The sequence below is a fragment of the Pseudophryne corroboree genome, chromosome 4, assembly GCF_028390025.1.
Source record: "Pseudophryne corroboree isolate aPseCor3 chromosome 4, aPseCor3.hap2, whole genome shotgun sequence".
In the NCBI taxonomy this organism is placed as follows: Eukaryota; Metazoa; Chordata; class Amphibia; order Anura; family Myobatrachidae; genus Pseudophryne; species Pseudophryne corroboree.
The window spans coordinates 254,963,203-254,978,383 of NC_086447.1; the positions used below are offsets into that span (position 1 = coordinate 254,963,203).

General features: G+C 50.0%; 1 protein-coding gene across 1 annotated transcript in view; it reads right to left on the reverse strand.

Annotated features, from left to right (window-relative positions):
• The window catches only part of SIAH2 (siah E3 ubiquitin protein ligase 2), a 28,823-nt gene extending 14,114 nt beyond the window's left edge, over window positions 1-14,709 (reverse strand). The window contains exon 1 of the mRNA XM_063916047.1: window positions 13,940-14,709. Within this exon, the coding sequence (XP_063772117.1) occupies window positions 13,940-14,335 (396 nt within the window). The 5' untranslated portion in view covers window positions 14,336-14,709. The remainder of the gene's footprint in view (window positions 1-13,939) is intronic.
• Window positions 14,710-15,181: the final 472 nt, after the last annotated feature.

Consider the following 15,181-nt stretch of genomic DNA (forward strand, 5'->3'; position numbering starts at 1 on the left):
GAATAGTAACCCCTGCCCTGTTGAAGGAGGGGGACCTTGATTATCACCTGCTGGAGGTACAGCTTGTGAATTGCCGCCAGTACTACCTCCCTTTCCCTGGGAGCAGCTGGCAAGGCTGATTTGAGGTAACGGCGAGGGGGAGTCGCCTCGAACTCCAGCTTGTATCCCTGAGATACAATTTGTACAGCCCAGAGATCCACTTGTGAGCGAACCCACTGGTTGCTGAAGTTTCGGAGACGCGCCCCCACCGCACCTGGCTCCGCCTGTGGAGCCCCAACGTCATGCGGTGGACTTAGTGGAAGCAGGGGAGGATTTTTGTTCCTGGGAACTGGCTGCCTGGTGCAGCTTCTTTCCTCTACCCTTGCCTCTGGCCATAAAGGATGCTCCTCTGACCCACTTGCCTTTCTGAGGCCGAAAGGACTGCATTTGATAATACGGTGCTTTCTTAGGCTGTGAGGGAACCAGAGGTAAAAAAGTTGACTTCCCAGCAGTTGCTGTGGATACGAGGTCCGAGAGACCGTCCCCAAACAATTCCTCACCCTTATAAGGCAAAACCTCCATGTGTTTTTTTGAATCAGCATCACCTGTCCACTGCAGAGTCCATAATACTCTCCTGGCAGAAATGGACATTGCATTAATTCTAGATGCCAGCAGGCAAATGTCCCTCTGTGCATCCCGCATATATAAGACGACGTCTTTTATATGTTCGATGGTTAGCAAAACAGTATCCCTGTCGAGGGAATCAATGTTGTCTGACAGGGTATCAGTCCATGCTGCTGCAGCACTACACATCCAGGCTGAAGCAATAGCAGGTCTCAGTAGAGTACCAGAGTGCGTATACACAGACTTCAGGATAGCTTCCTGCTTTCTATCCGCAGGATCCTTTAGGGTGGCCGTATCCTGAGACGGCAGTGCCACCCTTTTAGATAAACGTGTTAGCGCCTTGTCCACCCTAGGGGATGTTTCCCAACGTAACCTGTCCATTGACGGGAAAGGGTACGCCATCAGTAACCTCTTAGAAATCACTAGTTTCTTATCAGGGGAACTCCACGCTTCTTCACACAAACATTTAATTCATCAGATGGGGGAAAAGTCACTGGCTGCTTTTTCTCCCCAAACATAATACCCCTCTTGGTGGTAACCGGGTTAACATCAGAAATGTGCAATACATCTTTCATTGCAGTAATCATGCATCGGATGGCTTTTGTAGACTGTACATTTGTCTCATCCTCATCTACACTGGAGTCAGACTCCGTGTCGACATCTGTGTCTACCATCAGAGCTATCGGGCGTTTATGAGCCCCTGACGGCTTCTAAATCGCCTGGGCAGGCGCGGGCTGAGACCCCGGCTGTCCCAAGGCTGCTGCGTCATCGAACCTTTTATGTAAGGAGTTGACACTATCGGTTAAGAGCTTCCACATATCCATCCAAACAGGTGTCGGCCCCGTCGGGGGCGACACCACACTTATCTGCCTCTGCTCCGCCTCCACGTAACCCTCCTCATCAAACATGTCGACACAGACGTACCGACACACCGCACACACACAGGGAATGCTCAGACTGAGGACAGGACCCCACAAAGTCCTTTGGGGAGACAGAGAGAGAGTATGCCAGCACACACCACAGCGCTATATAACACAGGGATTTACACTGCTAATAAGTGATTTTCCCAATAGCTGCTTGTCTGTATCGATTTGCGCCTAAATTTATGTGCCCCCCCTCTCTTTTTAACCTGTCTTGTACCTGGATACTGCAGGGGAGAGCCTGGGGAGCGTGCTTCCAGCGGAGCTGTGAAGGGAAAATGGCGCTGGTGTGCTGAGGAAGAAGGCCCCGCCCCCTCAGCGGCGGGCTTCTGTCCCGCCTTTTCTGTAACTTAATGGAGGGGGTGTTTACACATATACAGTTAACTGACTGTATTATGTTTATTTTTGCCAAAAGGTATTATAATTGCTGCCCAGGGCGCCCCCCCCCCCCCCCAGCGCCCTGCACCCTATAGTGACCGGAGTGTGTGGTGTGCTGTGGGAGCAATGGCGCACAGCTGCAGTGCTGTGCGCTACCTTAATGAAGACCGGAGTCTTCTGCCGCCGATTTCATCTCCTTCTTCTGTCTTCTGGCTCTGCAAGGGGGACGGCGGCGCGGCTCCGGGAACGGACGATCGAGGTCAGGCCCTGTGTTCGAACCCTCTGGAGCTAATGGTGTCCAGAAGCCCAAGAAGCACAAGCTAGCTGCACGCAGGTAGGTTTGCTTCTCTCCCCTCAGTCCCACATAGCAGTGAGTCTGTTGCCAGCAGATCTCACTGAAAATAAAAAACCTAACAAATACTTTCTTTCTAGCAAGCTCAGGAGAGCCCACTAGAAGCACCCAGCTCTGGCCGGGCACAGATTCTAACTGGGGTCTGGAGGAGGGGCATAGAGGGAGGAGCCAGTGCACACCAGATAGTACCTAATCTTTCTTTTAGAGTGCCAGTCTCCTGCGGAGCCAGTCTATTCCCCATGGTCCTTACGGAGTTCCCAGCATCCACTAGGACGTCAGAGAAACACACACTAAACAGTATATACTGTGTAGCACTATATATGAGACCCTGACGCACCTAGCCCCCTCAGGGTACATAATACAGTGATAGCAATCACTGAAAGTGAAATCCACACAGCAGATGCAGGCACACCCAGTCACAGTGTCAATGCAGAAATGATTTCAGACAAACAATAAGACTGCACTGGACTAGTAAAAATACAGATACATATATATAGAACAATGCACAGTCAGATACTGGATGTATATATCAGAATACTTGTAGTGTTCACTCTAGGTGTCTTTCACAGGGCGCTGCGCCCTGCCCCTTTTTTAGACACCTGAATGCCGCCCTGCCCATTTGTGTGCGCCCTCCCGCCCCGCACTTTGCTGCCCGCCGGACCCCGCCAAGCCACCGGACACATTACTGCAGTAATCCAGTGTGCTTAATCACAGTCACACTGTCTCCCTGCATGAGAGACCGAGACCTCCGCGGCCCGCCCCGTCTGTACCGCCCCATCTGTCCCGCCCACCTCGTCCGTCCCGCCCGCCCACCTCGTCCGTCCTTAGTTGTCAGCCGCCGCATCTCCCCTCCTCTGCGAGAGACAGGAGGGCTGGGTTTGCCTCTCCCGCCGAGGCAAACCCAGCCCTCCCTCCTCTCTGTGTGCATGGCCAGACACCCGCGGGCAGCCCCCATCTCCCACCAGCCAGTGCCACTGGCCAGCGTACCCATCTACCGGAGTGTGACCCTCAGCTGCCAGAGTGTGAGTAAGTAGATACACACAAAGTAATGAACATGTATTTTAATGCATTGCCATATCCTGCCCCCACCCCCTGCATGTGACCCCATTTACCCCCAGCCTTTGTGTGTGGCACACTTTACCCCCCTCACCCTGGTTTGTGCGCCCCCCCCCCCCCCCCCCCCCCCCCGTGTGTGTGACACCTTGTGCCCTCCTGCCCCCCCCAACCCCCTGTGTGTGGCCCCACTACCCCTTGTCTTATGTGTGTGCGGAACCATCTACCCCCCCCCCCTCCTCCTCCAATGTGTCTCAGTGCTTTCTACCTGGTGCAATGTGTCTCGGTGCTCTCTACCTGGTGCAATGTTTCTCGGTGCTCTCTACCTGGTGCAATGTTTCTCGGTGCTCTCTACCTGGTGCAATGTTTCTCGGTGCTCTCTACCTGGTGCAATGTTTCTCGGTGCTCTCTACCTGGTGCAATGTTTCTCGGTGCTCTCTACCTGGTGCAATGTTTCTCGGTGCTCTCTACCTGGTGCAATGTTTCTCGGTGCTCTCTACCTGGTGCAATGTTTCTCGGTGCTCTCTACCTGGTGCAATGTTTCTCGGTGCTCTCTACCTGGTGCAATGTTTCTCGGTGCTCTCTACCTGGTGCAATGTTTCTCAGTGCTCTCTACCTGGTGCAATGTTTCTCAGTGCTCTCTACCTGGTGCAATGTTTCTCGGTGCTCTCTACCTGGTGCAATGTTTCTCGGTGCTCTCTACCTGGTGCAATGTTTCTCGGTGCTCTCTACCTGGTGCAGTGTGTCTCAGTGCTCTCTACCTGGTGCAGTGTGTCTCAGTGCTCTCTACCTGGTGCAGTGTATCTCAGTGCTCTCTACCTGGTGCAGTGTGTCTCAGTGCTCTCTACCTGGCGCAATGTGTATAACGTGCTCTGCCTGGCGCAAAGTGTAGAATGTGCTCTGCCTGGCGCAATATGTATAACGTGCTCTACCTGTCGCAGTGTGTATAGGAGGTTCTACCTGGTGCAGTGTATTAGCTGCACTATTGTGTGGTGTAATGTGAATTGCCACTATTATGTGGCCATGCCCCTAACCCCACGAAAAACAACGCCCCTAAATTTTCGCCTTTGGCGCGCACTGCCCATTCTTTATCATGTGGGAATGGGAGGACCAAGCATTATAGTATGTACCTAATTTTGCCCTTCTAATTGAAAAATGTGCCCTCCCGAACGAAAAATGTGCCCTCCCGAATGAAAAATGTGCCCTACCCGTGATCAGCACCCTGCCCTAAAAAATTCCTAGAGTGAACACTATACTTGTACTAAATATTCAGGTAGAAGTATACTTGTTCTTAACTAACACTGTCTAAAATGACATGTGGAATACTTAAGTGACTGTAAATGCACAGCGCTGAGCAAGCAGGCAGATTTACAGAGGAGACATTGCCCTGCAGTCCCGGAGACCAGCCGCAAGTACTTGTGAAAAGATGGCAGCCAAATCTCTGTCAAGGAGTGAGGGATAGTGAGAAGCAGCTACAGGGTGAGAACACCAGCAGTAGAATGGCGCCCAGAGCTGGGAAAGGGGCTACAGGTCAAGCGCCTTATCCCTTATGCTGGTCCTCACCACCGGGTACTACGGAGCCTTAATAAATGGATTTTTGTGTAATCCGACCTGTGCTCTCTGCCCTGGTGGATATAGAGGGGTCCCTGCTCTAACACAGTGTCCACGCCAGTGTCGCGGCCCGTCTCCTAAAACCGCGACCGGAATGCGGTTTCGGGTGGGACCCTCAACCTCCTTCCAAAGAAGCAGCCATGTCAGTGATCGCGCTGAGACCAAAAAAAAGTGGGTCCCAGGGACCCCTCACTTTTAAAAATTGGGGTCCTACTTGTCCTTTTCTGGGTCCCATCGGAATGAAGGTTTTAATTAGTCTTATTAATGATTCAAACATAAAAACACAAACTTGATTTGGACACTACAAAAGGGGTGCAAGGGGGAGGATGGGGTGACGATGCTGCTGGGCTGTGTAGCATACAGGACACCCCGCACTTTAGATGTAATTAGACATTTTGGTGACCTTGTGGCAGAAAGAGAATTGGTTCTCCCGCACGGAGACTGAAAACTGTGACAGTGCGCGCCGAAGGCGCGCTGGAATTTTTTAGGGGCGTAGCTTCGTGGGGAAGAGGCGTGGTCACATAATAGTACCAATTCACATTATTCCACACAGTAGTGCCGCTTATACACATTGCACCAGGTAGAACCTCCTATACACACTGAGCCAAGGAGAGCACGTTATTCACATTGCACCACACATTGCACCAGGTAGAGCACGTTATACACATTGCGCCACACATTGCACCAGGTAGAGCACGTTATACACATTGCGCCACACATTGCACCAGGTAGAGCACGTTATACACATTGCGCCACACATTGCACCAGGTAGAGCACGTTATACACATTGCGCCATCCATTGCACCAGGTAGAGCACGTTATACACATTGCGCCACACATTGCACCAGGTAGAGCACGTTATACGTATTGCGCCAGGTATAGCACGTTATTCACATTGCGCCAGGCAGAGCACGTTATTCACATTGCACCAGGCAGAGCACGTTATTCACATTGCGCCAGGTAGAGCACTTAACAATTATATGATTAAAAAACAGGACAACATTATTAAATAATACATTTTCTATATGTAATGGCTTTATGGTGCCGCTATAATAGAGCCCCAGACTGGATTTAGACACTACAAAAGTGTTGTGGGGGAGGGAGGGTGACAATGCTGCTGGGCTGTTATCATATCGGAAGTATGCATTCAGGATCCTGGCTGTCGGGATCCCAGCAGCCGTAATACCGATGCCGGAATCCTGACAGCAGCCACAATACCAACACTGGCATCCAGAGGTGATCAGGATCCCGGCAACGATATCCTGACAGTCAGGATCCTGAAGGGAAGTATGCACTGCCGCCACTGGTTTAGCGTGCGGGTGGGAAGGGGGGGGGGGGGTTAGGATATGGTGTTGGGGAGGGTTAGGCTGCAGAGGGGGGGGGGGGTATAAGTGTTAGGCACTAAGGGGGTGGGTTAGGTTTAGGCTGCGGGAAACGGAGGGTTAGGGGTGGGAGGTTAGGGTACCCTCTGCACTCGTCACTCTTGTCGGCTTTGCTGCGATCGGGATGCTGGTGTCGGTATACTAAATGCCAACATCCTGACGACGACTTCGGACACTTGGTACAACCACTGGATTTGAGTCATGCTGCCTGTAATTTATGTGCTGACTGATCAACTTCAGTGACACTCACTGTGCTGGCTGCCTTTACAGTAACCAGCGGCAACCAGCAGTAACCAACAGCAACCAGCAGTAACCAACAAAGGCAGCCAGCACAGTGAGTGTCACTGAAGTTGATCAGTCAGCACATAAATTACAGGCAGCATGACTCGAATCCAGTGGTTGTATCAAGGGTCCTGTATGCTGCAGAGACCAGCAGCACTGTCACCCTCTCGCCTCACCCCCACTCCATACCACAAAAATGTTGCGTTTAACACCTGTTTGCAGGCGCCATGCAGCCCCCATCTCCGCCATCCCACCGATATGAGCAGCCCCCCAGCCGCCACCGCAAGTCCAGCTCACCCCTCCGCACAGCAAGCACAGTCCCCGGTCACCGGCGTTCAACATCCCCGCAGCACAGTGTGTAGCGCGCCGCAGAGCCGTCCTCACTGTCTGTCCGGCTCCCGTGAAGCTCCAGCGGGTGATCGGCGGGGGGGGGCGTCCTCACTCTGTCCGGCTCCGTGAAGCTCCAGCGGGTGATCGGCGGGGGGGGGCGTCCTCACTCTGTCCGGCTCCGTGAAGCTCCAGCGGGTGATCGGCGGGGGGGGGGCGTCCTCACTCTGTCCGGCTCCCTTGAGGCTCCAGCGGGTGATCGGGGGGGGGAGGCGGGCCGCACCGCCACAAGAGGACTTATAGAAGACCAGCTTCAGCGGAGCATCTTGCCCCCGGTGTGATGTGTGTGCGCGGTGTAGGGGGCGGGGCCTTCTGGGTGCATGCGGATAGAGAGATGCGGCGGTGATTGGATGGGAAGACAGAGTCTCCTATTGGTGCAGTGATACACAGCGCGTCCTATGGGACCCGCTCATTTTTTAAAACCGGGTACGTCTCTTCTTGTAGCGCGTAAAAACGCGCTATAGCGCGTATTTTGCGATCACTGCATGTGATCCTGGAGAGCACCAGCAGCGTGTGCCTGGAAACCGGAGCGCCTTCGCCACAAGTACCCGAGAACTCAGCCAGCGGGAGTATGTGGCGCTGCTGGGGAGGTGTTGGAGCCACAGTACAGCATGTCAATAGGACATAAAAGTGCTAGCGCAGCCCCCCCTGTTAAGTGACCTGCTCTGCAGGCACCAACTTACAAACTGAGCTTCAGTGTCCAGAGGCAGGGTTATAGAGGAGGCCATGCAATGCATCCTGGGAACAGTCAAAGCTTTAGCCTGTTGGTGCCTCTGGATCAAGATCCAACTATACACCCTGATGATTCCCTGTGGAACACAGTGTACCCCGCAGAAAGTTGTGTATTTTTTAAATTAGTTAAAAATATGGAATCTTTGCTCCTTGCAGCTTTATTTTGTTTACCTATAAATAACCAAGAATGTGGAAGGATTATTTTTCTGCCCTAAAATCACACCATTTAGGGAAAGTGAGATCTGAACACATAAGCATGTTTTTTGTACATTTTAAATTAATTCCAGTGACGTGTGAATGTACCATCCTAAAATAACCTCAAGTTATTTCTTAATTTGTCTGGATTATATTAACCTATAGTATGCTGAAAGAAGGGATGGACATTGGAAGCCCGGCATCAAATAGTAGCTAACCATCGGCTAGTGATGTCCATTCTCTAGCTCACAGGTTCTCAAACTCGGTCCTCAGGACCCCACATGGTGCATGTTTTGCAGGTCTCCTCACATAATCGCAAGTGAAATAATTAGCTCCACCTGTGGACCTTTTAAAATGTGCCAGTGAGTAATTAATACACCTGTGCACTTGCTGGGTTACCTGCAAAACATGCACTGTGTGGGGTCCTGAGGACCGAGTTTGAGAACCACTGCTCTAGCTAAAAGGAATATGCACTGACCACTTACTGGCTGCACTTTGTAACCAGAACAAAATTATACAAGCGATTACATCCTGTTTCCAATGGCTGCAGTCACTCTTATTCAGGTGATGTATCCCACAGTCTGTTTTGTTCATGCAAATTAAGATAACAGATTTGCTTGTACAGCTGACTTTCACATGTACATATAATCACAGGTATTGAAGCTCTATTTGTAAGTAATAATGTAAGCCTATTTATAGTAACAAAATTGCTGGAGTTGTGTACACATCTTTGCTTCCTGTGGTTAAGGCATAGGACCACTAACTTAACTAGTTTGATGTATGAACAGCAGCGAAGGCTTTTATCATAAAACTGTTTTGGTAAACAAACCTTCCTAAGCAGATAAGGTTTAGAACATGTGCACAGCAGTTGCAAATCTGAACAGCATATACCTAACACCACCTGTTATGTATACACCGCTGTTTAAAATAGTGGGCGTCCTGTCAAAGACAACGCCAGCCACTACATATTCAATTCTTGAAACGGAGGTCAGAGAAGACAAAAGGTAGACAGCACCCAAATGTGGGATTTCAGAGCTGGACTGTATGGATACATCACAAGGTCCCGCAGTCTATTTTATTTTGTGGAGAAATTGATTCTTGGTAAATTATATGACGGAAACACCCAATGGGGGTTAATTTACGAAGTGTATCATGTTTACGTCTGATATTTAAAAGGGCAATGCTTCTACTAGCAATGTCTAGCTAGTAAAAACATTGCTCTTTTAAATATAAACCAAACCCTTCATAAATAAATCCCAGTTACTTATAGAGATTTGGACATAAATCTGTGTCATCTCCCCCCCCCCCCTTCCAATAAAAACGCATCTATTCAGCTGCGCATATGCGCCCTAAGTTCTTTCACTCAAGCATTTAGCACTTAGAACGCCTTTCTAGGGGGATGGACCAGGGGTTGGAGGTGGCATGCAAGTGCGTCCAAAGCACAAGTAAATGCATGTTAAATCCCATGCTGGCTAAAGGAAAGGTGAATTATTTGCAGGTGCTAGCCCCCCGATGCAAAATTCTAATTAACTGATTAATACAATTGGTGGACTAGTGTTCCCGGCAGACTGAGGGCGTGGCAGGGCAGGGCGCTGAGGTGCGGAAAGGCTTCCGAAATGGGGTGTGGCCAGCTGGGGAGGGGGAATGTCCTAGTAACATATCAACAATTAGTCTTGGAGGTGTGCCCTGCACCTAAGTAGGTGCTTGGCATTCCCCGAAGCTCTCCTCTCAATGCACAGCATCTATTCACCTGGCGACAATCTTCAACAGCAGCATTTGCCACCCACAGGACACTGCGACCCGCAGGTGGGGACAGCACCAGACAGGCTGTTTTAGCGGGGCTCCACGAATATGGCAGTGCACATTTAGCCACTTTAAAAAAAAAAAAAAAAAGAGCAGGGCGTGGCACCCTGCAAAAACAGTCTAGAATGAACGCTAGTGGATACTTTTGACTCCCTGAATGCATCGGAGTCCATCGTACGTATGCTAATACATTAGTAAAGTGGACTTTGCAACCTACTTACATTACAGTGATATTTGCGATCAGTACGCAGCAATACAACATATTTCCATTCAATTCTTTGAAGGGGACAGATAGGTAGACTGATTTGAATGTAATACTTTCATTTGGACTTTGTGCCCATTACTAATTTCCTGATAAATGGTTTATGGATGGAAGCATGCAAATGTAAATAGCTGCCCGCTGTGTGTAGTTAATAATAGCATTGCTCATACAGGCTGCGGCCTCCCTGTGGTAACCCACCCCCCACTACTCCCAGCCCTCCAGGTCAGCTGTCCGGAACTCCTGATGTCCCCATGTGCAGTGACGTCGCACCCGGCTATGCATGACGCCGCTGCGCCCTTCCCTCCTCTCCTCCCTGTCCAATGTCTCTGCTGTGAGAAGCGTCCGAGCAGGAGCGGGACTGCAGCGCAGCTATAGAGAGTGCAAGGCCGGCGCGTAGACAGAATGAGGAATTAAACAGCCTCAGGCAGGCTGTCAGCTTGTGGGGACTCGGAGCCTGGTCTGGATAGCAGCAGGCGGCCGTGTATATTGGTAAGTGTGCGCTCTCAGCTCTCCAGGAGTTTGGGGCTTTGGAACTAGGCTTTTGAAAGGAGCTGATACATTTCTTGACTCACTGGATAGTACAATATTAAATAGAATTATATGTTTAACATACAAAACATTGTAAAAACAGCAATGGCATTAATCAAAATGAATCTCACATAACACAAACCCCCTGGATAAGCAGCGTCTTATGCCAATTCTAACAGCATTAGTAGAGGAGTGTCCATTCTTATGACTGCCACTTATTAGAAAGGAGGTTTAGCAGTTCACGGAAATTTATTCCTGTATCAATAGCACAAGTACAGTAGCTTATGGCAATCATAGGAATGGACACTCCTCTCCTAACGCTGCTTATCCAGGGGGTCTGTATTAGGTTATGATTTTTATTTTATTGATTAATGCCATTGTTGTTTTTACAATATTTTGTACAATATGTTTAATATTGTTCTATCCAGTCAAGAAATCATTTATCAGCGCCACCATCTTTGTTTTTATATATTGTTTATTGTGGGTCTGACTACCCCCTTTTTAATGGTAGCAGCTTACAGCATACAGCAAAGCATACCATTTCAAGCGCCTGGGTTGTATTTACCATTTTGGCTTCTGAAAGGCGCTGTATAAATATGGACTGTTTCCCACGATTTTGTAGTTGGGATCCTGGCAGTCAGAATGCCGACGCCAGCATCCTGACTGCCGGAATCCCGTACATAAGTATGACGGGGAGGGTTAGGCTACAGGGGAGGGGGGTGTTTATTTACTACCATTACTGTGAGGTTACAACTGCTGGTTGCATAAACAACTGCTCGCTACAGGAATAAAGCAGATACATATGTTACCCCATTTCCACCAAAATGCTGGGTCCAGCCCAGGTTTTTGTGCATGGTTCCAACCAGTGTCACAGCAGGGTCAGACCCCGTTGACACCGCAGGCTGTACCCATCATATTGGCAGGTAGATCCCTTTCAGACTGCAACCATGTGCAGTCTGACTGTTCTGCTGGCGCTTGCAGATGATATCATCTCCAAACGCTTGTCATCTGGCGCAGATAAAGCTGGGTACACACTATAAATGGTGCAGTCTGCCCATGACCAATCTGCACGACCATATGAACAATGCGATCTACATCATGTAGTGTGTATGAAGGACCCACGATATGCTGAAATCTGAAGTTTGGAACTGTTTTACATAATGACTGCATAGTGTGTACAGTAGCAACAATTAATTGGGATACAATCCCTGTACACAATATATCATGTACATGGGTGCCTGCTAGTATATATATGCCTTCATGGTCTAGCGGGCGATGCAAGCGACCCGATATCTGTTATTAGTGACTCCAACTTTGGAGGCCTTGAACTGCCCCTTACCTTCCCCCGTTGTCCGGCTGCGGTACTGGAAAAGCGATCAATATCATATGCTTTACCAGCACCACTGAAACACTGGACCTCGTCACCAGTGTTGCGGCGCTGGCAGGAGTGATGGAGCTGCAGCACAGTTGTCCAGCTCTGGTACACAAAAAAGCTTGATGCTGCAACAGCAGTCTCCTGTAAAAAAAAGGTGCGTTCGGCCGATTCCGACACCAAAACAAAATTGAATGGCCTGGGCTGGGGAGGGGATATAGGCGAGGAGGACACAGTGCATTCTGGGACCAAAAAGCTTTAACTGTTTGGTGCCCGGTTCGTTCCAAATCTAAACCCCATGGTAATCCTGTGGAGCCTATGGACCCTGAATAAGAAATAATGTTTTCTGGGACTGTACGGGAATCTGGTCTTCAGGTCGACATGGTCAATAGGTCGACAGGGACTCTAGGTCGACATGACAAAACGTCAACGTGAGTTTTTCACATTTTTTTTTACTTTTTCATACTTTACAATCCACGTGGATTAAAAATGGGAACGGTAACCTGTGCTGAGCGCAGCGAGGCAACTTGCCTGAAGCATGGCGAGCGAACACGGTGCACTAATTGGGGTTCACGGTCACTGTACGGAGAAAACAACAAAAAAAGGTTTTAAAAAACCCTCATGGCGACCAATAGTGGGCGACCTAGACACTGTCGACCTAAGTCTAATTTACCTAACATACCACTGTACGATGGTAAGTGAAACTGGAATGACTGTAGTAGTTTGTTACATTGTTCAAGTGTGTATCTACAGTAGCGTAAGCAAAACGTGCTGCAGACAATATTCATCCAACTCTACATGAGCCCCATAATACGCAGAAAAGCAGAGTGGGATGTCTGTGTGTGGGATTTCCCTATAGATTGTAAGCTTGCGAGCAGGGTTTTCCTACCCGTCTGTCTGTCTTTGCCCAGTTTTGTTCTAGAACCGTTGTTCCAATTGTAAAGCACAACGGAATATGCTACGCTATATAAGAAACTGCTAATAAATCTGTATATATGACTATTAAATGAATTGTAGCAGTGCTATCTATTCAAATGAGAAATTGTTTTCTTATGTTATGTATTAGAAATACTAAGTCAAATTATACCGAAGGTAAAGAAAGCCAAACCAAGCTAAGGCACACTGGGGCAGATGTATATTAAGCCTGGAGAAGTGGCCAATCAGCTCCTGTCATGTTACAGGCTGTGTTTAAAAAAAATGACAGGAGCTGGTGCGATATCACCTTTCATATTATACACATCTGCCCCACTATGTGACATTATGAAACAAGTATAAGTTTCTATCACGGGCTCTGCCAGGGCGATCACCCGAGGAATAGTCTGAGTCACAACAACCAGCCTCTCTGCTATGTGGGAGACTAATAACAACACCAGCCTCTCTGCTATGTGGGAGACTAATAACACCACCAACCTCTCTGCTATGTGAGAGACTAATAACACCACCAGCCTCTCTGCTATGTGGGAGACTAATAACACCACCAGCCTCTCTGCTATGTGGGAGACTAATAACACCACCAGCCTCTCTGCTATGTGGGAGACTAATAACACCACCAGCCTCTCTGCTATGTGGGAGACTAATAACACCACCAGCCTCTCTGCTATGTGGGAGACTAATAACACCACCAGCCTCTCTGCTATGTGGGAGACTAATAACACCACCAGCCTCTCTGCTATGTGGGAGACTAATAACACCACCAGCCTCTCTGCTATGTGGGAGACTAATAACACCACCAGCCTCTCTGCTATGTGGGAGACTAATAACACCACCAGCCTCTCTGCTATGTGGGAGACTAATAACACCACCAGCCTCTCTGCTATGTGGGAGACTAATAACACCACCAGCCTCTCTGCTATGTGGGAGACTAATAACACCACCAGCCTCTCTGCTATGTGGGAGACTAATAACAACACCAGCCTCTCTGCAACCTCTCTGCTATGTGGGAGACTAATAACAACACCAGCCTCTCTGCTATGTGGGAGACTAATAACACCACCAGCCTCTCTGCTATGTGGGAGACTAATAACACCACCAGCCTCTCTGTAAGCTCGCCATTACTGATGCCACACGGTACCAGGTTACCTTGCATGGGAAGAGGACAGCGGAGGCCACCTTCTCCATCGCCAGGTTCCGGATGCTGGGGGTCAGGGATGCCCTGCAGGAGGGGCAGCAGCTCAGCTTCTGGCGGCATTGGTTGCATACCAGGTGCCCGGCCTGGCACTGCAGGATCGGGGGTAGGACATAGTCGAAGCAGACCGGGCACTCGAAGAGAGACGTCAGCTCGTGGTGCTGCTGGGAGACCGGCCCCGGAATCGCTGCTGCCGCCGCCGCCGGGGAGGGAGGAGGCGCGGCGGGGCCGGAGGCAGCGGAGATCGTTGTGGTGACAGCAGGAGACGGGGTGTGCGGCGGCGGGGGCGGCTGCTTCTGCTTACCGCAGGGTTTGCTAGGACAGGGTCCGGCGGAGGACGGGCGGCTCATCTCGGTCCGAATCAACCATCGAACTTCGCGGATCGTTGCTAGGAGGCGAGGAGGAAACTTCCTGCGACAGTCGGGGCAGCAGCTGCGAGTCACAGGGCGCAGGGTCTCTCCATCAGCGTGCAGCCCGGCCCGGCACAAGGAAATGCCCGGAAGACGCTGTGACCCCGCCCCCTCCAGCAGCGATGCTGTCACCTGCTGCTGCTGCTGCTGCTGCTGCTTCTACATGGCGTCGGAGGCCCCGGACCTCGGCTCTACCTTCCTTCTGGAACATTGTCACACGTCATCCGTATGAACGTCACGGCCACCATGTGACTGTCAGCGCGTCTGATGGGCGGGGCCCAGGGTCACGTGATCTGACGGCTGGACTCAGAGCGAGCACCACAATGCACATATTCTAGTAGTTACCTAAATCCGTTTAGGGTTAGGGATGGTCGTCTGTGTGTTTCCCATTGATGGTTGCCAGTGATAGGGGCCCATACTTAGGGGTGTGGTCAGCCTACACAGGGGCTTGAAGGGGGTTATTCAGAGTTGTTAGCAAACCATAAAAGTTAGCAATTGGGCAAAACCATGCTGCCCTACAGGTAGGGCAGATATAACATGTGCAGAGAGAGTTTGATTTGGGTGGGTTATATTGTTTCTATGCAGGGTAAATACTGGCTGCTTTATTTTTACACTGCAATTTAGGTTTCAGTTTGAACACACCCCACCCAAATCTAACTCTCTGCACATGCTACATCTGCCCTACCTGCAGTGCACATGGTTTTGCCCAATTGCTAACTTCCTCGGTTTGCTAACAACTCTGAATAGCCCTCGAAATGCACAATGGTCTTGTGCAGTGTAATGCAA